The following is a 25522-nucleotide window of genomic DNA, read 5'->3' on the forward strand; positions in this document are numbered from 1 at the left end:
CAGCAGAAGCTTGAACGCAAACTTTACTAATATTAACCAATATTTGAATCAATTCAAACAACCTTTCAAAGTAAAAGCAATCTCAGAAACTTGGATCAATGCTAACAAAAAAATGGACTTCGAGCTGGAAGGATATGAAATGATGAGTGCAAACAGGAACAATGCAAATGGAGGAGGTGTGGCCGTATACGTGGACAAACATCTGAACTACAAAATGGTAAAGAATATGTCATTTGTCATCGATAACATTTTAGAATTTATAACAATTGAAATCTGTCAAGAAAAAAGCAAAAATGTGTTAATAAGTTGTGTGTACAGAACTCCAAAGTCAAAGATTAGAATGTTTGGATTAAGACAACGTTTACAGACATACAGGAGGTCAAAAAACTATTTTCATATGTGGAGACTTCAATATTGACCTTTTGAACACACACAAGTGCAAGGAAATAGATGACTTTATAGATACAATGTATAGCTTGAGTTTATATCCTAAAATCATCAGACCAAGTAGAATACCAGAGCACTGTGCCCCCCCATCCATAATATATTCACCAATGACTTGGATAACAACACCATCAGTGGCATCAGTGATCATCTTCCAGTGTTCACTATTTACAAGGAACATTATCATAAAACACTATAAGAAAAAACAGGTGGAGGCAAAAAAGACTTTTCAAAGATTGCGTACAGAGGACAGCATCCATGCCTTCAGGAAAGATCTAGAAGAACAAAGCTGGGAGAGGGTCTACAGTGCAACAGATGTGGACGAGGCATATGACAGCTTCCTTGGTACTTATATGGAGCTCTACGATAAGAACTGTCCCTGGCAAGAAAAGCCCTAGAAGCAAAAGAAAAAACAGCAGCCATGGATGACAAAAGGACTAAAAAACGCCTGTAAGAAGAAGAAGACATCATACAGGACATTCATCATTCAACAGACAACAGAAGCAGAACAAAAGTATAAGATTTACAAGAATAAGCTAACATCTATCTTGAGAGTGTGTAAGAGGGAATATTATAGTCATGTACTAAATAAGAACAAAAATAAGATGAGAGCAACTTGGGGCATCTTAAATAGTATTATAAAGAACAACTTTAAGAAAGCAGACTATCCTCCCTATTTCATGGTTGGAAACACTAACAGGAATGACATGAATGCGGTAGCTGAAATGTTTAATGAATATTTTGTAAATATTGGACAAAAACTGGAAGAAGAAATTCCAAAACAAGACACAATTGATGAAGGGATTGATATTATTGATAGGAATCTTAATTCTATGTTTCTCACTGCTGGAACCAAAAAGGAGATCACTGACATTGTTAACCATTTTAAGGCAAAAACATCAACTGATTGTCATGGAATGGAAATGGAAACAATGAAAAGGGTCATCAATGAGATCGCAGACCCGTTAACATAGATTAGTAACTTATCATTTCAGACTGGAATATTTCCAAGCAAAATGAAAACAGCCAAGGTGGTTCCAATTTTCAAAAAAGGAGACAAACACCAATTTACAAATTATCGGCCAGTTTCCTTGTTACCACAATTCTCGAAAATTGTGGAGAAGCTATTTAATAATAGGTTGGACAAATTTATTAATAAGAATGAATTATTGGCTAGCAGTCAATGTGGTTACAGAGCCAACATTTCAACTTCTATGGCACTGATGGAAATCACGGAGGAAATCACGACTGCTATGGACAACAGAAGATGCGCAGCAGCTGTATTCATGGATCTGACAAAAGCCTTCCATACAATTCATCACAATATCTTAATGTCAAAGTTAGAAAGGTACGGAATTAGAGGATTAGTTTTGAATTGGGTTAAAAGCTACCTAGCAAAGAGGAAACCATTTGTAAAGCTAGGAGAATACACATCTGGGAGTTTAAATACCACGTGTGGAGTACCCCAGGGGTCCATACTGGGACCAAAACTGTTTAATTTGTACATCAACGACATTTGTAAAGTAACAAAGGATTTAAAGTTGGTATTATTTGCGGATGATACCACCGCTTTTTGTTCTGGTGAAAGCACACAAGAACTCATTAAAAAGGTCAAGGATGAAAAGGTCATATTAAAGTCATGGTTTGACAGGAACAGATTATCCTTGAACTTAAGTAAAACTAAAATAATGCTATTTGGAAATAGCAGAAAGGACACGTACGACCAAATACAAATTAATGGAGTGGACATTTTTTTTTAAAATTTTCCAACTATTTCATTTCAGCTTTCCTTTTGTGAATTTTCTTCTCGTAATTATATCTTTATTCCCATAATATACTGTATGTTTTATCTTTTGGAAACATTTCTTTTCTTTATTTAACATTGTTATGAAAATTATAGTTTATTTAGTTTATTCTCATAAAATTGCAACTTTTTTCCCATTAAAACCATTTTTTTTGTCTTAAAATATTAACTTTAAATTTCTGTTTTTTTTTATTTCCGATGTTTTTTTTTGGTATAATTTTCCAAATATTTCAACTTTCTTCTTGTATATTTTCTTCTCCTAATACTTTTACTTTATTCTCATTTTATAAATTTTCCCCCAACCTAAGTTTCCAAAAATCACTTTATTCATTGTTTTTGACTTAAAAAATGTTTAATGTTTCAACTTCATGCGACCAAAATGACATTTTTCTTGATACTATTATTTGTGAAATTATGTCTTAAGTCTACTTTGAGGCCCTTCTCAATCCCACTGACATACCTTCCATGGAGGAAGCAGAGACTGAGGATACGAACGCGGACAGTTTCATCACCGTGGCTGAGGTATCTGGGGTTGTCAAAATGCTCCCCAGTGGCAAAGCTCCGGGGGTGGACGAGTTTCGCCCTGAATTCCTCAAGGCTTTGGATGTTGCGGGACTGTCTTGGCTGACACGTCTCTTCAACATTGCGTGGAAGTCGGGAACAGTACCTCTGGATTGGCAGACTGGGGTGGTGGTCCCCCTTTTCAAGGAGGGTGACCGGAGGGTGTGTTCCAACTATAGGGGGATCACACTCCTCAGCCTCCCTGGGAAAGTCTATTCCAGGGTGCTGGAGAGAAGGGTACGACCGTTAATCGAACCTCGGCTACAGGAGGTGCAATGTGGTTTTCGTCCTGGTCGCGGAACACTGGACCAGCTCTACACCCTTGCAAGGGTCCTGGAGGGTACTTGGGAGTTTGCCCAACCGGTCTACATGTGCTTTGTGGACTTGGAAAAGGCATTCGACCGTGTCCCTCGCGGTGTCCTGTGGGGGGTGCTCCGGGAGTATGGGATTGGTGGCGCGCTACTACGTGCCATTCAGTCCTTGTACAACCGGAGCAGGAGCCTGGTTCGCATTGCCAGTAGTAAGTCAAGCCTGTTTCCGGTGAACGTTGGCCTCCGCCAAGGCTGCCCTTTGTCACTGATTCTGTTTATAATTTTCATGGACAGAATTTCTAGGCGCAGCCAAGGTGTTGAGGGAGTCCAGTTCGGGGGCACTAGGATCTCATCTCTGCTATTTGCAGACGATGTGGTCCTGATGGCCTCATCGGGCTGTGATGAAGCGTTTACTGGGACGGTTTGCATCTGAGTGTGAAGCTTCTGGGATGAGACTCAGCACCTCCAAATCCGAGGCCATGGTTCTCAGTCGGAAAAGGGTGGATTGCTCCCTCCGGGTTGGGAATGAGGTCCTGCTCCAGGTGGAGGAGTTCAAGTATCTCGGGGTCTTGTTCACGAGTGAGGGAAGGTTCGAGCGTGAGGTCGATAGGCGGATCGGCGCAGCGTCTGCAGTAATGCGGTCGCTGTACCGGACCGTCGTGGTGAAGAGAGCGCTGAGCCGGAAGGCAAAGCTCTCAATTTACCGTTCGATCTATGTTCCACCCTCACCTATGGTCACGAGCTTTGAGTCATGACCGAAAAAACGAGATCGCGGATAAAGCGGCTGAAATGAGTTTTCTTCGTAGGGTAGCGGGACTCACCCTAAGAGATAGGGTGAGGAGCTCGGTTATCCGGGAGGAGCTCAGAGTAGAGCCGCTGCTCCTTCACATCCAGAGGAGCCAGCTGAGGTGGCTCGGGCATCTAGTCCGGATGCCTCCTGGACGCCTCCCTGGTGAGGTGTTTCGGGCATGCCCAGCCGGAAGAAGGCCCCGGGGAAGACCTCGGACACGCTGGAGAGATTATGTCTCACAGCTGGCCTGGGAACGCCTTGGTGTCCTCCTGGTGGATCTGGAGGAGGTGGTCGGGGACCGGGAAGTCTGGGCTTCCCTACTGAGACTGTTGCCCCCGCGACCCGGACCCGGATAAACGGAGGAAAATGGAATGGAATGGAATGGAATGTCTTAAGTCTTCTCTCAATACCTTGATTTTCCCATTTTTGCTGCTGTTTTTTTAAAATCTTGATTTCCTTGTTAAATTACATTTTTAGACTGTGCTGCAGGCCGATAAAATCAGTTGCTGGCCGCAAATGGCCCCCGGGCCGCACTTTCGACACTGCTGCTGTCGGTGCAGCGCGGGCAGTTTGCACATGAGAACGAGCGGTTCTCATACGCGACTGGCACTCGGTTGCCTCACAGAGCAGTTCAAAAGTGTCGACTCGTTCGCGAACGGCACATCTCTCGTGGAGAGATATTTAAATCCCTCACAGACTGACAGCCGCACACGCACAGTCAGCGAGAAAACGAGACACATCTGCACCGTGAGTAGTGTTTGTTGATTTGTCTTCATTGTTCCCATTTACGGGGGTGTCGTCGCGTGTTACCATCCTGGCTTGACCGCCGCGCGCTGCGCCATCTTTTGAAGTGAGTGATGCAATTCGTGTGATATTTATGGCGTCGCGTGAGTATAGCGCTCCATCGGTGTGGCATCTGCAAACGTTTATCATCAGCAATATGTAATTGTGTGTTTCCAATGGCAGAGCATGCGGTGGGCGTGGAGCGGGGGGGTGTTCTGTCTCCTGCAGAGGTCCGCGGATTCGTGCCTCTTTGTTACATTGATGCCGCAATCCACGCTGGTGCCCAAAATGCTGACATACACAAATGATTTATGTGCTGTTTGATATCTCAGTGTAAGATGAACTATTTACAGTATTTGTCTGTTGCATAATCCCTTATTTTCATCAAACTAGGCCTTGTTACATAAAGCGTCATTTTCTTATTAAATGGAGGTTATTAAACGGTCTTCCGCTCCATAAAAACCAAAGTTGTTATAAAATGACACCTCAATACACACACACACACACACACACACACACACACGCACACACACCCAGATCCTGCATCCCCGGTCTGGGTGAGGATTAGTAGGCCTGTACGTTGTCCAGATGTCCCTTCCAGGCGTGATGCTTGGTAGGATGTCATGGTTTGTGTAAAACGTCTGTTTGTGTTGACATTGTAATGGTGCCATTGTTTAAGGAACACGTACACACATACAAGTACACACATGTATACACACACGTATACACATACGGTCTTGGCAATGGCTGGGAACGTGTGGCCTGTGGTGTGACGAGGTTATTTTCAGGATGAGCACATGGATTGGTTTGGATATTAATCTTAAGTGTCTCCCCCTCCCCCCCACCTCCGGGAAAAAGGTTGTTTCCCCCCTATAGATGTACAGCTATAATCTGCCATTACTTGCTCACACGCTTCAGCCTTGCCAGGCACCAGCAAGCAGTACCGTTGCCTTAAATGCACAACGAGATGGATCATTATTTATTAAAGTGAAATGAATAAATCTGTGTTGTAGTTGTCACTAGGGCACCCTTATTCAAACAATAAATAGCACTGGATGTCTTTGCTCAATTTCATATTGGGTAGGATAGGTTTTGCCTGTGTAGACGGCATTTAGAGGTGAAAACAACATGAAAACCAGAGAGCAATCAAAGCTATTGCACAAACATTAGTCATAGAACAAGCATTTGGCTTGTCCTGAAGAAGAAAGAAACCACTGGTGTGCTAAGTAACGGACGTGGAACAGGTAGACCAAGGAGAACATTGTGAGAGCTGTAAAGAAAGAGCCTAAAACAACTGCTGAGGACGGGAGTGAAGGTATCACTAACAGTCTTCATAGAAGACTTCATGAACAAAAGTACAAGGGCTCCACCAGAAGATGCTAATCACTCATTAGCAAGAAGATTTGGAAGGTCAGGCCAGAATTTAGCAGCTTTGTAGACTTGGAAAAGGCATATGACCGTGTCCCTCACGGGATCGAGTGCGGGATTGGTGGCGCTACTACGTGCCATTGGTTGCTTGTAGAACCGGAGCAGGAGCCTGGTTTGGTGGCTGTGGGATTGGGTCTCCGCTTTTTGCAGATGATGTGGTCCTGCTGGCTTCATCGGGCTGTGATTTCGGGCCGTCTGAATATTGGAACCAGATGAAATAACCTGGAAATACTTAGAAGTTGACATTGTGTGTCAGTGCAGACCTCAGCTCATTTGCATATACGATTCTGGTGGGGTACGCTGTTTACGTTTCACGTGGAAGGTTTTTGTGGGAGTTTGGTCAAAGTGCATGTTTTGGATGCAGCAAAATGCGTTTGCTGCACAATGAGGTTTTCATCGTTTTGTATTATTTTGTTGTCTTTGTCACAAACTTTGTCATGTCACAAAATGACGATGCAGAAACAGGCTGAAATTGACATCAGATGGTGTTTCATACACAACAGACACCAAGAAAGTATTCCACACTGTTTATTCAACACGTTTAGTCGGGGTTTCCCTGAGGATTTTCTGAAGCTGTGGTGGTGGGCTGCATGGCACTGGCGCTGCTGGGTCTGCAATTTTGTCGTGACATTTTTTTCTCAAATGTTGAGCCTCTTTGTTACGTGACCTGTTTAGTCCAATACTGCTATGTGATTAGTACAAAAGTACAACATTTTGTACTATTTGACACAAACCGCATTTTAAATTGATGCCTGTTTTAGAGTAAAACTAACACATGGGAAATGAATTGTTCCATAATATATATATATTTTTTGTTCAAAATAAGACAATTAACAAAATGCCTATTTTTGTTCTGGAAATGTGTCCTGTATAAATTGAGAATCCAGGGTTATGATAGCACAGGTGTATCCAACGTGCAGCATTATTCAATCTACTTTGACAAAAAGAAAGGAGAGGTGAGCTATTTTATGTGACTGCCACCATTTAATTGTAGTTTATTTCCAAAGTACATCTCCAGTCTGTCCTCATTTGTCATTAAATACAGGCGTCCTGTTGGAGTACAACACTTCTAAAACTACTACGAGGTGATGCCGGTGTTCTGTGGTGAACTGCTTGATGTCAGCTGATGAGCCACTTCTCGCTCACCCTTGGGGCAAAAACGAGCTAGCTGGCTTACGCCAGAGAGGCAGTGCAAAATGGGTAAAAGACGCCAAAAAGTGGAATGAGATTGAAACGTGAGCCAACATGCTGGCATAGATGGACTTCGCGTGTCACGAGATGTCGTCAATAGACTTCACATTTTACTATTTTTTTTACTTTGCACGATAATAAAGAACAAAGTGATGTCAACACGAGACGCATACTTTTTTTCTGGTCACACATGAGCAAGTGCCGACACGGCAGACAGGCGATTGCGGCGGATGTTTATCAAAATAAAGCGCAGTGAAACATTTTGATGATTTCAAACAAATTGTGGTCAGCATGTGCGTAGACAATAAGCTACATATTTATCTATGTAGCATATTCATACAATATATTAACATTGTTTTAAGTAAAAAAGATTTTTTAGGCTTTTATTTTGTAGTGCTGCACTGCTACATGGCTATTAGGGCTGGGCGATATGGACCTTAGCATGTACCAGGATATTTGTGGGATGTATCATAAAAAAAACTTGTCTGGAGACAGTATGACTTCAAAGTCCAGTCGCTGGTGATGTAGTGGACCGCGAGGCTAATATATGGCTGAGTCGCTCGGCTACTCCACATGTCTGTACGACAGACATCTGCTCTATCCGAAGCAAACCACTTCCGTGTTTGAGGTACCTCCCTGTTAGCAACAGTTCCTTCGTCTATGGTCTCCGCTTCTCCTCCGCCTTCAGCCATGTTCATTTTCTGTCTTTTGGTTGTTTTTGTTGTTTGCTCTGCTTTCTGCCACCGCTGGACCGTGCTGGTGGTACATGGGAGGCGCCAATGCAATTAGAAATTTTGTCAATTTCAGTTTGAAATGATCATTTACAGTATATCGCTAGAAGTCATTTTCTTATTATTGAAGAATTTATACGGGTATATAATGGATATGGCTTCAAAGCACTGTAGTGTGTGCGTCGTCATCCTCGAAAGTCACTGCGCCGTCACCAGTACGCCTGTGAATACTCTTTCACTGGTCGCTCTTGCAGGAGAATCGCCCATTTGCTTTCGCTTGCTTGTCACTCCTCCCCAGGTTCGCTCGCAGCGCTCTTTGTCGGCAACAAACACGCTTGAACATGTCAATTTATCGCGGCTGGCAAAATGATCGAGTTGGTTTTTATTTATCGTGCGATTTATTGATAATCGTGTCAGGCCTCGTCGGGACGTTGCATTACTCGTAAAACGGTACTTCACAATATCACTTGTTAAGCACTTGTTGCAGGTGGCTGAGTTTGCATTCAGGTGGCGCCCAAAAGAGGCACCGACAGCTACGTAGTTTTTTTTGGTCCCGCTGTCATTTATGATGGAAACTACGCATGCAATACGCTCCAAGTATGGTGGAGATGTACAGTATGTCTATTGAGATGATGATGATGATGATGGTGTATAATTTCTGCCATGGGGATTGGTGAGATTACATTCAATCCCTTCCAGATTAGCAGTCCAGTGGACAGGAAGGCAGGCTTGAGGTCATCGAGTCTGGGACAGCCCCCAGTTTCTGCTCATCTTCCATGGAGCCAGACAGCGTCATGCATTAGAGCACGTGGGGAGCCAATAAAACTACACTGAAGGCTTTCTCACAGACTGCTGTGTCTGTTTTAGTAGGTTGCGTCTACAGGAAACGTGCCCCCCTCATTCAGTGTGGCAGTGTATCAGGCAGGGACAGGGAGTAAAACACGCACATGATCCAACAGCTGTATTGTCCCTAAAAGACAATCACTAAGATCTTACATAACTCTTAAGTCCACATGATGACGCTGCCTAATTTCACACCTATGGGCTATTTATAGCCTCCAATTACTGTTACATTGAGTTAGTTTCCTTAAAAACTAGAGAGAACTCAAGCACAATGACTGGCCACTGAGCAGTGCATGATTTAAGAGGCGACACAATGACAGAAGACAGCCACGGTCATGATGACTTTGGCTAAGATTGGCGTCTGAATGGGGGACCCTGGGGATGAACAGGGAGAGAGAAGAGTGATGTCATCTTCATCGCCTGATTGTGTCGTGCTGGTTGGGCCAGATAAAAATATGGTGCAGCTGGGATCTTGTTGGAGAACCTGTTTGTAGAACCTGGGGATGGACAAGGAGAGAAGAAGAAGAAAAAAATGATTAGCTTACACGATGACAGCCCCAAGCCTGACACACCAGGGGGCCTGCAGCAGAACGTAAAAGCCACCCCTGGGGAACTGCCCCTTGGCAGAGAAAGGCAAGGGAACCCGACCCAGGTCCGCTGACCCAGGACTCAGAAGCCAGAGACATGCACAGCCCACCCGAGAGGTATTGTCCCAGCCTCTCAGATCATAATCATCATCATCATCATCATCATCATCATCATCATCATCCTGATTGGATCGGTCATCAGTGTATTCAAACTTAATAATCTGTAATCGGCCCCCAAAATCCTGATTCTGTAAAATAGGGGTCGCCAACCTGTCGATCGCAATTGACCAGATTTTTCGGACTTTGCCGGTCCATCCCGAAAATATTGGGAAAAATAAATGCATCATGAGTGCACTCCCCTCCCGGAGAGTAACCCACAGGCACACAATGTGACCCCTGAACATGTCCGTATACCTCGCTGCTCTCCAGGCAAGCAGCCCGCAAACCCCAGCCCAGAGCACACGCTCGCCCCACAAGCAACAAACACTGCGTGAGGTTCGCCTACAAACAAATCCTCAAGTTTCGGCAACTTGGATAGTAAAGACTGACTGTCACGTATCGACCAGGTCCAGCCGCAACAGTAGCCCCCCCTCTCCTCTCACACACCATTTGAGCAACCGCCGCATCCGGCGGGGTAGTGGTTGTACCCAGGTCGGATTCTCACTGAAACCCACCCCCACCACAGCTTTGAGATGACTGATGCATGCATCGTTAACATTCATGCCCCAGGTATCTATGCGCATTTACGGATTGATCCACCTAGTCCTAAAACAGAACTGATGCGGTTAATCTTGCCCCAGTTCATGGCCAAGAGACCAGGGATCTTGGGCTCAGAAAGGTTGGTGACCAATATTTATACAAATACTTATTGTGGAGCCTCGAAAGTCAAACGTTTTTTTTGTAGTGCAATAGTGCAATTCGGAATTTGACCAATTGTGTCATGGTTTTAGTTGGTTCATATTGAGAGGTCTTATTTCTCACTCAGACCTGTGCCTTGATCTTAAAGTCCTTATCGTACAAATACATCGACAAATCTTAAGATCTCTGCACCTTTTTGACGAGTGTGTGCAGAGTGACAATGTACTGTACTGTCACAAGTAATCTACACTTGTGTGTGTGTGTGTGTGTGTGTGTGTGTGTCAGAGCTTGTGCCTGTCAAGGAAGCAACACTGAGGAGGTGCTGAGTCATCCTGGTCATTTTCTGAGCAGCCCTGCATGTTTTTCATGATCAGTGCATAAGCAAAATGTTTTCCTGTCCAAGAGTTGGTTGTTGGAGGTCAAAGTCGTTTGAGGTCGTTTGGAGGATTCGCTATTCATACGGCAGATGTCATGCCGCCTTTTTTAGGGGAAGACAAATTATTGGTGCGTTTCTACTAACACTGCAAACTTCAAACAATTATACATTCACAGCTCTGACAGAAATAACCAAAACCCAGCATCATTATGTTTGGAAAGGAAGATTTTTTGGGTTTTTGTTAGACTGCTACTGCAACTTATAGCTAGGTGTGACTTGTATACACACACACACACACACACAGTGGAACCTCGGTAGCATCATGGACTCATTCAATACCAAAGGATTTGTACGTTTTTATAAACCCCAACGCCCCATCCCAACAACACATTTTTACGTCTTTTACGTTGTTTTGCACGCAAAGCAAAAAAGAGGTGGTGATGCAACTCTCCACTATTGCATTTCATTTCACATTAGTTTAAGCCATAAAAACGGCCACAAGGTGGCAGAAGTGCATTGGATAAGAGCTCGGCAGGGATCATGTGACTGGAAGGATCACACATGTCAGGAAGGAGGAAGTGAGAGAGTATGGAAGGTGCAGAAGGTTATGCATTGTAGGGAACTTTTAAAGCATACACACACACACACACACGCGTGCACACACAGTTCTGTTCCAAATGTGAAAATAGTTCAGATTTTCTCCTAAGAAGCAATGGATGCTAACTGAGGTTCCACTGCAATTGAACATGCGCTGCCTGTCGGTTTCTGCTGTACCTCCTGAGCCACTGTCTATTACGTCTACTATATTAGGTAATAGGAGTGTAAAGGTGACTTTAGGGATGTTAGTTCATGTCTAGAGGGCTCTAATAATGTTTTTAAAATTTTTATTTAGAAGGTTGTAGACAGGATTTCTGTCTTATTTTCTCTTATGTCTACTATACTGGGTAATAGGAGTATAAAGGTGACTATAGGGGTGTTATTTCATGTCTAGAGTGCTCTAATAAGGTTAAAAACATATTTAGAAAGTTGTAAACTGGTTTTCTATGCTTAATGTGTCTTATTTTCTCTTATGTCTACTATATTGAGTTATAGGAGTGTAAAGGTGACTATAGGGGTGTTATGTTATGTCTCGAGGGCTCTAATCATGTTAAAGCGTATTTAGAAGGTTGTAAACAGGTTTGCTATGTCTTATGTCTTTATTTTCTTTTGTCTGCTACATTGGGTAATAGGAGTGTAAAGGTGACTATAGGGGTGTTATTTCATGTCTAAAAGGCTCTAATAATGGTAAAAAGTGTTTTTAGAACATTGTAAACAGGTTTTCTATACTCATCATATCTTATTTTCTCATTATGTATACTATATTGGGTAATATGAGTGTAAAGGTGACTATAGGGGTGTTATGTTATGTCTCGAGGGCTCTAATCATGTTAAAGCGTATTTAGAAGGTTGTAAACAGGTTTACTATGTCTTATGTCTTTATTTTCTTTTGTCTACTACATTGGGTAATAGGAGTGTAAAGGTGACTATAGGGGTGTTATTTCATGTCTAAAAGGCTCTAATAATGGTAAAAAGTGTTTTTAGAACATTGTAAACAGGTTTTCTATACTCATCATATCTTATTTTCTCATTATGTATACTATATTGGGTAATATGAGTGTAAAGGTGACTATAGGGGTGTTATTTCATGACTAGAGGGCTCCAATAAGGTTAAAAGTGTATTTAGGTCATAAACAAGTTTTCTATGCTCTACCAAAACATTCCCTTTTTATTAATATTAAATCCTACTTTGTGGAAATTCACTTAATAATAATATTCTAATAATATAATAATAATAATATGTAATTATGTCTAGTTTGGAGATTGTAGCTGCTGCGTCAGCCACTGACTAACTAAATACACATGTATGTTTTTCAGTCTATTTTCAGGCATTTGTGAACACAAAATGAAGTTTCGGTGTTAAAGGAAAAGTTGCCCACGTCTTTCTCTTTTCTGTGCGTTCTAAAGATACAAAAACAGGCAAAAAGAGGCAAGTAATTAATGTGCGGAATGGGGCACACCTATTGCGCCTAGAAAGGCTGCTATGAAAACACCTCCAAAAAGCTCCAACAAGGTTTGATGGTTTTCTATCCATGCTGAGCGTGTAGTCACAGGTACATTCATGATAACATGGAATACTTGTAGTATTTTGGGAACTTCCTTCCTGGGTGCATTGATGTCACATAGCAACATAGAAAGGAACGCTACACCTAGCATCAAAAACAAAAACACAGCAGCAGTGTCGGCAGCTCCAATATGTAGCGTTACCTTTGGCTAGTGTGTGCTGAAGCTAGTTGCTAGCCAGCTAGTAGCTAGCTGCTGTGGTGTGGCGAGGTGTCACTACACCAGTAAGGTAGTTCTTCGGCGTAACAATGTTAAGAATAATCATAACAATGTGCTTCATATGCAGCTCACATTATAGAAACGGAGCCTTTTTTTGAAGTTTTTTTTCAGAAGGCTTTATAGGCGGAATAGGTGCGTCCCATTACGTGCATTTTTAGTTGCCTCTTTTATCTGTCTTCATATCTTTAGAACACACGGACAAAAAGATGTGTGTTCAAGTCACAAAAGGATGGTGGAGGATGAGCAAAATTTAAAAAAAAAAAAAAAAAAGCACTTTTCCTTTTAAAATGTCTGCTACGTTTCTACGCACGGGCATCATGTCATGTGTTAAAAGCGTCTTCTTCCACAACATTCTGACATTTATTAAAGTAAAGCGTTTTATTGTTTACATACACATGAAAAAAATGGACTTACTGTATTTTAGCCTTTTGTAGCTTTAGTGTGTGTCCTTGTTGGTGTAAACATTGCCCCCTCCCTCTGGCTCGGTCTTCTCTTGTGAACTGAATGTTGTCGGGAGCGGTGCTGTGATGATAGCTCCATCATGACTGCTGCTAAATGTGACGTATAATCCATTGCATGTATGCATATATGCATATAGAGCAGTGATGCGGCCTATGTACACCAACACACATGATTCCCATGCTTCTTTCTATGCTAATATAATCCCATGAGAGCAGGAAGGAGTTACTCCTCAGGGCCACTAACCTCTCTATTCATTGCTGTTACATCACCAGCTCAGCCCGGGATGTTGTACAATGACTCATCACTGACCTGTGGCTTGCCTGTTTGCTTTCTGGGGCAGCCAAACCTCATGCTTGCTACTGTCAGCCGAGAGGACACCCACGAAAAGCCTGCAGTGGAAATGTACTTGATCTGTTGGTCCAATAAGAACATGTTTATGTCAGCCATGTTGACCGTAGCATGAGCTTGGTTTCCTCTGATGCCACAAGTAACAATGTCACTTGGCTCATGACATATGATATCAGCCGGGCTATCCGCCAAACTGTTGCCGAAGTCCGATGCCTTTCCAATGCGAGAGGCAGGAAACACTGCAGGAAGAGGTGCAGAGTCTGCAAGCTCTAGAAAGCTTTCAGTGTGGGTTATCATGCGTAGCTGCTCTGTAGGAGTCCACAACTCCATACAAAGGCCCAAAAATGAGTATAATAGGTCCCCTTTAAAGACAAAACTTTGTGTTACGATTAACTCATTCAATGCCAGCCGGTTTCCAAAATTCAATCCCTTTAGTAGCGGCCATTTTTATTGCAGCATCCGGCCTATAGCGACCATCTCCCGCCCACTTTCCCTCCACCAAGGCAAAACAAGCATGGCTGCCGTGTGGGACTTACCTGTTGTCGTGAGAGTGATAGAAATTTTGCACCTTGCAAAACATGCAACGGAAAATGTATTTGGGGTGAGTACTAGGGTGTGGTGAGTTATTGAGGCTCGCGATGTGATCATCGGTCGGGCGGCAGCTAAAAGTAGCGGCCACGTGTGCGGGAGGCGACAAACGGCCGCGATCAGCGAAGCCCACCGCCAACGTGCAGGTGGGCACGCGCACGCGAGGCGACGAGCGGCTGCGACCAGCCACACCGGCGAGCGACGCACCCACATCCAGAGCGAACTGTACGAGTCTCCCATGGTTTTGATTGGCTGTCGGATGTGGAGGGAATGCGGGGATGTCAAAGTAGTTCAGAGGAGGAAACGCAGCTGCTGTTGACATTTCGCTCTAGATGGCAAATGTGTTGCCCACCAGTGCAGCCGGCCGCCCCCTGCCGGGCGCACGGCCCGCCCATAAGGCGGATAACCCGAGGACTGATGGGGTTGGTTGGGCTGCCTGGGGGTGCTACTGGAGTGCAATCAAGCTGATCTCGCATCCAAATTCTCCTTACAGAAAGCGCCTGATCCTCTAAGTTTCACTGGTAATTTTGAAAAAGTCAAATATGCTTTTGTCATGGCTCCCCTTTGACACCATAAAGCCCAGGGGGCACCAATGGGAGCCCCCACGACCACATGAGGCACCTGCAGGCCTGCTTGTCATTCAGGTTTTCCGTGAATAATATGAGAATGGAGAAAGAAACGAGTGAGTTGTGGATACCAGCATTTTGTTCATGTTCTGGTAATGGTAATGGGTTAATTTCATTAGATTTGAACGTGCATGCAAGTTACAGTGGAATACATCTCATAGTTCAATTCACAGTCCCACATGTCCAAAAGGAGTAGGAGGAAGCAAAGCCTATTTCATCCTACCCCCCATCCGTTGTACATCTTGGCAGTACATTTATTCTCTTCCTGTATAAGTGATGAGTCATGTATCAATGTGGTAATATCAATGTCAGTTATTTTTCACAGTCATAATAAATAATAATGATAGAATAATCATCAGTATAATAACAAATACAAATAAACATAACAAGTTGAAGACTCTTCTTCCTGGTATTTTGCAAACATCAACTGCTTGTATTGTTTCTTGAATTTGCTCATCTTGGTGCTTTGTTTGACTTCTTTACGCAACCCGTTCACGTGTTTCAAGTTGAGTTTTTCTCTTGTAGAAATGTATTGCATGACATTTTTATTGCTTATTGTTGGCTTTATGCATAATTTTAGCTGTTTTGAAAATGTACTAAATCAGCAGATTGTAATATTTGTGATTTCTAGAAATAAAAGATGTATGTTCTCTACAAGCAGCACTCTGGATGATCCTAACCAAGGTTTTATGCGGGACATTTAGCGAGTGAAGATTGATTTTCTAACAAGCATATTCGCTTTGGTTGTCTTGACATAAGCCAGGAAAATAAATGTTACAAAAATGAGTAGCTCTTGGCCATTTTCATTTTGTAAAAGTAGCTCTCACAAGACACTGATATTTCTTGACAGACTGATATAACCAATAGATTCAAGATTCAAGATTCAAGATTCAAGAGAGTTTTATTGTCATGTGCATGGTAAAACAGCAGTTATACCATGCAATGAAAATCTTATTCTGTTCATTCTCCCAAGAAAAGAAAGAAAACACAAGAAAGAATAAGAACATAAGAAACATAAACACATAAACATAAATACCAATAAATTAAGCAACAAAAACAGAAGAGACATGAATACAAATAAATAATACAAATAAATAAATAAAGTGCTATGAGTGTGTGTTGCGTGCGGCGTGTGTGAGTGCTTCGTTGAGAAGCCTGATGGCCTGTGGGTAAAAGCTGTTTGCCAGCCTTGTGGTCCTGGACTTCAAACTCCTGTAGCGTCTGCCTGACGGTAGGAGTGTGAATAATGAGTGTTGTGGATGTGTGCTGTCCTTGATGAGGTTGTGTGTTCTTCGTAGGACTCTAGTTTTATAAATGTCTTGCAGTGAGGGGAGGGCTGCCCCAACAATGTTCTGTGAGGTCTTGATCACCCGCTGGAGTGCCTTCCTATCACGTGTTGTACAGTTACCGTACCAAACAGTGATGGAGGCGGTAAGGACACTTTCCATAGTGCATCTGTAGAAGCAACTCAGGATTGTGGTGGACATGCCAAATTTCCTCAGTCTTCTCAGGAAGTACAGTCTCCTTTGGGACTTCTTCAGAATTTGTTGGGTGTTGTGAGACCAGGTGAGGTCCTCGCTGATGTGTGTGCCAAGGAACTTGAAGGTTTTCACCCTCTCCACCTCAGTCTCATCAATAAACAGGGGTCTATGTGGCTCCTTTTCCCTTGTTCTTGGGTCGATGATCATCTCTTTAGTCTTATCTGTATTGAGAAGGAGATTGTTATCACGACACCAAGCTATGAGGTCCGCCACCTCTCTTCTGTATGATGTTTCAACACCACCAGTGATCAGTCCGATGACTGTAGTGTCATCCGCATATTTAATGATGCTGGTGTTGTTCTGGGAGGCCACGCAATCGTAGGTGAAGAGCGTGTAGAGGAGTGGACTCAGCACACACCCCTGTGGGGTCCCGGTGCTCACAATTCTTGAGCTGGATGTGCGATTGTGGACTCTGACTGACTGGGGCCTGCCTGTTAGAAAGTTAAACACCCAGTTACAGAGGGAGGGTGACAGGCCAAGTGTGAGGAGCTTATTTGTGAGTTTGTGGGGGCTGACTGTATTAAAAGCAGAGCTATAGTCTATAAATAGCATTCTGACGTATGTGTCCTGGCCCTGTAGGTGAGAAAGGGCTGTGTGGATGGCACTGTTGACTGCATCATCCGTGGACCGGTTCTGGCGATATGCAAACTGTAGAGGGTCCACAGTTGCCGCCGGGATGCTCTTTTTGATGTGGGTCATGACTATTCTTTCAAAGCACTTCATAACAATAGGAGTGAGTGTTATAGGGCGATAGTCATTCAAGCAGGTCACGTTGCTCTTCTTGGGTACGGGCACTATGGTGGTGGACTTAAAGCAGGGGTGGTGGACTTAAAGCAGGATAGTAGTACAATAGTACATTTCAACGCTTACACAATATCGGTATCGGCCGATTTCACTGGTGGATTATCGGTATCGGCGTCATAAAAGCCCGATCGAAGCATCCCGAGTTGAAATGACCTCACAACAGGCAAGATAATCCCTAACGAGGGCTACTGTTGCGGCTGTAACCCACACCAAGCTAAAACTCAGCTCTGAACCCCCAGTGTCACTGCCTGTCCGCCCCTTACTCAGCGCCCCTGGCACCGGAACACATTTACAGCAACACTCACAAGCACAAGTCATGTTTACGGTATGTGTTGCTTTCTTTGATTATGTGTACTATATTGGATAATAGGGGTGTAAAGGTGACTATAGGGGTGTTATTTCATGTCTAGAGGGCTCGAGTGATTATAAAAAGCAATTATGGAAGGTGGTAAACAGGTTTTCTATGCTCAAACTACCCAAATATTCCATTTATAAATAAGGAATCCTACTTTTTGGAATTTCCCTTATCACGGTCGGGTCTGGAACCAATTAACTGGCATAAACGGGGAATTGGTGTGTGGAATATCAGTAAGAAAGCATCCCTCCCATTTACAGAAATGAAATGCATGCTGTCCCTGTTTCAGCTGAGCACAAATACCAATCTGAAAACCTCCTGTATTCTACCGTACGTGATGGATCTTTCTCTCCTGCAAAGCTTGCGAGCTGTGTGTGTGTGTGTGCGTGTGTGTGTGTGCGTGTGTGTGTGTGCGTGTGTGTGTGTGCGTGTGTGTGTGTGCGTGTGTGTGTGTGTGTGCGTGTGTGTGTGTGTGTTGACATTTACGTGCGTGGTTGCGTGAGCGCTCGCGGTGTTTACGAGGATGAGATGATTATGTAGCTCGGGTTCCGAGAGGGAGAGGTGGCGGATGCTGGAAGCAAGGGATTGTGGGTACAGAGATAGTTTTTAATCTCAGAGCTCAACAGCTGTCTCTCAACTTCTCATCATCTCTCTCGCTCGCTCGCTCTCTCTCAGTCACAAAAGCATTTTGCTTGCCAGCAGTTACATCATAACACCAGTCAGTAAACATAAGATGTACATTGGGATATCATATCTTGTATCTTGGTTATGTAAAAAACATGATCACTACACCAACTTTGGATGGTTTTTTAGATGATTCAATATCAATACATTTTAGTTAACCAAATAATTTCTTATTAATGGAATATAAATCAAATAAATCTAGATTAAAATTAAATATCATATTTGGGCCTGATATTGTGTTTAAAGATGTAATTGTTGCTCATACAGTATTGTTATTGTCATGTGTGTTGTGGCTACTTCAGAGGTAGTTTCAGTATACTGGAGTATGTCTTACCGTTATGCTTAATATGAATATTTCATAATAAGGGCTGGTTTGGCTCCTCTGCTGTGGACATAGCCATTGACATATTTTATAGGCTCCCTGACATGATTGATCAACTTTGCTTAAATGTGTTCTATATTGTTTGGAATGATGTTCTACATTGGTCCATTTTGGAAAGCCAACGTTAAATTCACATAAGTGACATTTTACAGTCGATGGCACCAGCCATGATGAGCTAGCTCTTGCTGGCCAGTCTATTTTCCGGAAGTGACGCATCGGAGTAGTATCACTCAGGTAAACAAGCATGGCGGCGTACGAGACCGAGGATGTTTACAGTGATTGTAGCCAACATCTGGGCGATGCGTCAGTAGTTTTTGAGGCTGTAGAAACATTTGGAGATGAAATAGAGAACTTTTAGAACATGGACTTAAGACATGGAGATGGAGATTGGTCGCCTTCAAAACACAGAATGGAAAGTATAAATTACTCTGAGTTGCGTATCCTTCAGCTATTGTTTGGAATTGGCTTCTGAATGAGCGTGAAAGGGTTTTTCTAGCCTGATTTATTTCACATTTTGCTGCCGTCGCCTCCGCTGCAGTGAAAGGATGTTTACATAACATGCATGATGCTTCACAACCTTGTCGCTATCATGGAATTGTACGTTCAAGCCAGATGCCTCCCGGAAAGGTAGGCCTGCCACGAAAACACATTTTGCTGGACAATAATTGGCCCACCAATTATCGATATTATTGACAACATTTTTTGAGACCATTTTGTTTGTGAGATATATGGCATAAAGAGTATGAGCAATACATCGTATAAAAGCAACCAACTTTAATTTCTCAGGAGTATTTAACTCTGTAATTGGAATGTCAAGAGCTTTTTAATAAACTAAGCAAACAAACAACATAAGAAATCAAACAAAAAAAGTGGACTGAGTTTCTTTTAGCAAAAATTGCACTTAAACAAAAATCACAATCAAATTTACACAAAAGCAATAAAAAATAGACTCTGTCTCTGTTGAGAAAACACACACACACACACACACACACACACACACAGTGTGGTGTATTGTTAAACTCATGTAGGGGGTCATATTTGAGCTGGACCACATATCTGTGGTGGCGGAGTAAAATGAAATGTTGCTGAATGTTCTTCTTTCACTGGGTGATACAGTTCAGGAACTGCTGTTTGTGACATGTGGGACGTGTACGTGTACGTTCTCCCAGCCTGTCAAACATTTTTAGCATTTCCCCAAATGTTGTTTTTTCAATCGTATTGAAAGGTTGCATTGCTTTTGCGAGTGCGCACCATTTTGCGCTGTTTTGTTTCTATTTACTTTGCAGACCAAACGCCTTGGTAACCGCTGGCTCTCAGGTCGAAAGCTCTGCTGCACCTCCGCAGGGGTGTGGCATTTGGCTTAGAAACCATGGCTTTTGTGCCTTCATTCATATCAGCGTTTGCTTGCTAACTGCTAGCCCTCACTCACTAGTAGCCCCGCCTCCACGTACTGGGACTCTCTCCGTTCATTCCACTATAGAACCAATGCGCATAGACACATGCGGAGTGAACCCTCTTGTCATCCAGCCTGTGTGCTAAAGCGAGCTGAGGAAAACAAACACATGCATGCACATGTCAATTTATTGAGGCCAGCAAAATGATCGACTTGTTTTTTTTCTCTCGTTCAATTTATCGTGGCAGGCCTACCTGGTTAAGGAAGACGTAGTCAGCGATGCATTTCCAATTGTGATGCAAGACACCCTTATTTTGTTTGCACAATTCAACACGATGTAGCGCTCTTATTATGAAGGCCGGAAGTTTATTGTGTGTGTTGAAAATGCCTGTATGACGGTTAAGACGAGCTGGGAGCTTGAATAAACGTGCCGCTCGTCTTTTTTCACTCAAAAGTTGAATGTCATCAGCAGGCATGTTAAAACGCTTGCTTACATTAAAAGGAACACACACTAAGCTAACCCAGCTAGCTTCCATTCACGCTCTGAGAGGCGTTTTTCCCACCACGACTGAGTGGTCTGGCAGGGAAATACTTCCCCGCAAAAACGGTCCTTCTTGACACGATGACAGCATTTCATTCACATGATGTCAATTTCCGCGAAATTACACGTTTAACAGTAGATTCTGTTTTTATTGGCCAATTCTGCGATATTTAAAATGCATGTTTTTAAGTCATGTGCTGCAAGTTCTCAATTTACTCTCCAAATGTTTCTCCCTCTTTCAAAAGTACTGACACATGGCTCAAACCTTGGCTATAAATCACTGTAAACATCCTCTGTCCCGTACACCGCTATGTTTGTTTACCTGAGCGATACTACTCCTATCGCGTCACTTCCGGAAATGAGGCTGAACAGCGAGAGCTAGCTCGTCATGGCTGGCGCCATCGACTATAAATGTCATTTTTGCAAATGTACTGTTTGCTTTCAAAACTGGAACAATGTAGAACATCATTCCAAACAATATAGAACATATTTAAGCAAAGTTGACGAATCATGTCAGGGACCCTGTAACCTTTTTTGGAAATGAGACAAATGCGTTGCATCAGGCTTTCCATTGGAATTTTAATTCACTAGCCTGGGCAAACTTTATTGAAAGCAGTCATTCATTTGAATCTCCATCAGTCCTGCCAGTGACAAGTTGGGTCAAAGGTCCTGTAGCTATTGGTTGTGTTGACACGTGTACGTTACAGTACCAAAACGTGCGTGAGGTTGGTGAAAGGCAAGGAAAGAGCTCACAATTCAGGCCAGTGAATATTTTGGATTATGAAAGTGCTCCAACAAAGCGATGAATTTTGGACACTAATACACTCAGGGTGTGATGGAGATTAGGAGTTTCCTGTTTAGGACTGATAAAATAATGAAATTGCTTATTCATTGGTAGCCTTAGAAGAGGGAAGCAAAGCGAAACTAGTGGAGAATGGTTTCCACTGTACTGTGTCCTTTCCTTGGGACAACGGCCCACAGTTCCCTGCCGCTACTCCCGCAGGCCCGCACGCTGGCTGCTGGCCATTTTGTGTGCGTGCGTGCGTGCGCGCGTTTGTGTGGATGTTTTTGGTTTAGTTGCAAGACAATAACCACTTGTTGTGCTGGAGCATCGACACAGCAGGGAAGAAAAACAGAACTATGCTTTAAGTATCAGGACATCAATGATTGTCATAGCTGTCACAATCGATTATTCGATTAATCGAACGATTAAAAGAACAAAACAAAAACAGGTTGATAATTATGATGCATGTATGCGTGTGTTTCATCTGCGTGTTTTGGGTTCCAAAGGGGATGGCATGGCTCAGGTGGTATAGTAATCAGCAGTAGAGGAAAATATCAGTTCCCAACTAAAACAGGGAATATACCAGCTTTTTGTGAAAAGATACACTTCAAGCATAACTTTTGACACAAATATGTTTTGATTTTGTGACAGCTCAAATATCTAAACAACTATACCAACATAAACAACACAAAAAACATCACAATAACAATTTATGTACAAATATAACACCAACTATTTACAATTTTCACATTTGGAACTCAATATGTGTGTGCGTACATGTGTGCGTGTGCGCCCGCGTGTGTGTGTGTGTGTGTGTGTGTGTGTGTGTGTGCGCGCATGTTTTAAAATTTCCCTCCAAAGGTAACTTTCTACACTACACTCCTCCATGTTCTCCTCTTCCTGTCTTCTGTGTTTCCTGTGTCATCACATGCACTTCTGCCACCTAGTGGCCGATTGCGCCACAGTGGTGCTGAGTTGTCATCACCTCTTTTTGCCTCTTGCGCAAAAAAAGGTAAAATACGTATAAATATGTCTTTGGGATTGGGCGTTGGGGTTTAAAAAAAACATATAAATACATCTTTGTTATTGAATGAGTTAATGTAAGCTATTTTTTCTGACACCCTTATTTTATTAGCACTATTAGACAGGATGTGCGGTGCTCTTATTTCGAAGGCGGGAAGTGTGGTGTGTGCTGAAAAAGTGTTTTTTGACTGTAAATCCGAGTGCCTCTTGCAGCCGTGCCTGTCGTCCTTATTTGACACACAACCTGCACGGAGTCAGCAGCCAACCTAAAATGCTGGCTCACGTTAACAAGCGCTAGCCTGAGTGGCACACACACACACACACACACACACACAGCCGCACTAGCACGCGCCGCTAAACTAAGCTAACCCTGCTAGCTTATACTGGCTATTGCTGTACGCCAGCTCACACTCGGTGACAAGTAAAAGTACCAACCTTTTTTTGCCGACTTTGCCGATGTTTCCGGTTGCCACCTCGACATGTTTAGTTCGGGAGGGGGGGCCGGTTAGTGTTTGTGAGGACATGCCACTATGACTGAGCGGTCCGCTGGGTAGATATTTCCCCACACTAACGTTCCTTCCGATGAAATGCGATTCCGCATTTAACCGCAGATTCTGTTTTTATTGTTCAATTCTGCGATTCCGTTAATGATAAGACCCTAATTCTTTGTTGTGTTTGGTTCTCATGTTGGGACTTTTAACATTTCAACTTGTTTTTGCTGAATATTATGACTTTACTCTCTTAATATTTGAAATGAACGTGCCGAGGGACGTCCCTGCTTAAGATGAACGACTGTCGTTGCAATGAAAAATGACTGTCATTGGGATGGACGTTCTTGTCTGGGCGTGCCTCTACTTTTTTAGAGGATAAATACTTTGGATCCCTCACCAACCCCTCAGACTAGAACTGTCCTATCGAGTCAGACCAGAGTCGTCCCGCCTAGTCGTTGAGCATGAGCTGATGAAGCCCGCTCGTCTAAGACAACCTGAGCGCCCTGAGAATATTCACACGCATGTTAAGAAAGTGCTGTCGGACGGTGAAAGTGATCCATTCTGAGTAAAAGAAGCAAAACTTTTGATCTGTCTCTCATTTGTCCAGTTAGAGAACGATGGACCTGAGCCTGAGAGACGCTCTGGGTGGGGGTGGAGGTGCTGTCCCGGGTGGAGCCCCTGCCGATGCTTTGCTGAAGAGGGACTTTATGAGCGCACTGGAGAAAGAGAGCTACGACGACAAGGTGGGAGAGAAAATGTCCAAGAGTGACTACCGACCTTTACTGGACGGGAAGGACACCAAGAGCGGTGAGTCGCGACAAACCTTTTGATGATGTTTTCGACTGCTGTTGACGCTTTTAACAATGGAGTTGCTGGCAGGCCGAACACTCCATGCGCTTGTTTAGGGCCACAAGCACTAGGGTAGGGATGTCCAAAGTGCGGCCTGGGGACCATTTGTGGACTGCGGCACTTGCCAAAAATATAACTTAACAACAACAGCAGCAAAAATGTGAAAAATTAGCAATAACTTTCTAAGAATAAAGTCAAAATGTTAAAAGAAAAAAGGAAACAAAAGACAATAACAACGTCGTCAAAGTTTCCACAGAACAGGAAGTCATGTCTTCTAAACACGATTCCATGATAGCGACAACGCTGTAAAGCATTGTACGTGTTATAGAAACACCTTTTCACAGCCATATGTTTGTTTACTGTGGGGGGCGGGTGCGATACTGATGAAATATGAAAGAAAACAGCCTATGAAGACCCCTTTACGCACATTACGTAAAACAATAATGGAAAGATATGCAACCTTGGAGTCATTTCCACGTATTTACACCACTCTGTGTTTTGAAGGCGACCAATCTTCATCTCCATGTCTTAAGGCTTAAGTCCATGTTCTTCACATGATCTATTTCCTCTCCAAATGTTTCTTCCTTAATCACTGTAAACATCCTCTGTCTCGTGCGCCGCCATGTTTGTTTACCTGAGTGATAGCACCCCTGAGGATTTTGCTTAGTTTTTGTCAGGCAAAATATCGAAACAACTGTACCAACATAGACAGCACAAAAACGGGTTGTTTTACCTCAAAATAACAATTGATTTACAAATATAACACCATCACCTATTTACAATTTTCACATTTGGAACTCAACTGTGTGTGTGTGTGTGTGTGTGTGTGTGTGTGTGTGTGCACGCATGTGCACGCGTTAAAGTTTCCCTTCAATGCGTAACCTCCTGCACGCTACACTCCGACAGCTATTCTTGCAATAGTTTCCCATATTATCATTTCCCCCAAAATGACTTTATGTTGTTGTGTTCGTCTTAATATTACGACGTGTAAACAATAATATCTTGCATCTTTAACATTGTAATGCTGTGCTACTAAAATGACATTATTTGTCCTAATAATGGTACAATTTTATTCTTTTTTCTTGTCAGAGTAGAACTTTTTCCTCTGAATATTTGGACTTTATTCTTGGAAATTACAGCTCTTTTTTTTCCGTTTCTGCTGGTTGTTGTTTTTTTAAGTTTCCAAATATTTCAACTTTCTTTTTGTAATACTATGACTTTATTCTTGTAATAGTTTGACTTTGTTCTCTTCTTGTCATTTTTCCCCAACCTAATTTTCCAAAAATGACAACTTTATTTTCTTTTGTTTATCTGAATGAAATTATTATTTTTCCTTTCATATTTCAACTCTACGCACGTAGGTATGCTAAGTATTATTATTAGTAGTATTAATAGAAGTACTTTTTGAAGGGTGCGTCTGGCCTTTGTGATCGACGTGAAAAAGCCTCTTTTTAGTACAAACTTCGGTGTTAATATTACAACTTCTTCTACAAAAATGACAACTTTGTACTGTTAGTTTCTCATCATATTCCGATTAAAAACAAATAAAGTATTTTATATTTCAT

The 25522-nt window shown here is 42.8% G+C and overlaps 1 protein-coding gene across 12 annotated transcripts in view; it reads left to right on the forward strand.

Moving 5' to 3' along the window:
* The first annotated feature begins 4491 nt into the window (after positions 1–4491).
* The window catches only part of map4l (microtubule associated protein 4 like), a 99901-nt gene continuing 78870 nt past the window's right edge, over positions 4492–25522 (forward strand). For 10 of the 12 annotated variants that reach the window (XM_054768343.1, XM_054768351.1, XM_054768348.1 and 7 more), the window contains exons 1-2: positions 4492–4657; positions 23716–23915. In XM_054768343.1, coding sequence (XP_054624318.1) covers positions 23726–23915 — 190 coding nt within the window. In that variant the 5' untranslated portion in view covers positions 4492–4657; positions 23716–23725. Of the gene's footprint in view, positions 4761–23715; positions 23916–25522 lie in introns of all 12 variants that reach the window. The other 2 variants (XM_054768345.1, XM_054768344.1) reach the window with 2 other exon arrangements.

The sequence above is a fragment of the Dunckerocampus dactyliophorus genome, chromosome 2, assembly GCF_027744805.1.
Source record: "Dunckerocampus dactyliophorus isolate RoL2022-P2 chromosome 2, RoL_Ddac_1.1, whole genome shotgun sequence".
Taxonomy (NCBI): domain Eukaryota; kingdom Metazoa; phylum Chordata; class Actinopteri; order Syngnathiformes; family Syngnathidae; genus Dunckerocampus; species Dunckerocampus dactyliophorus.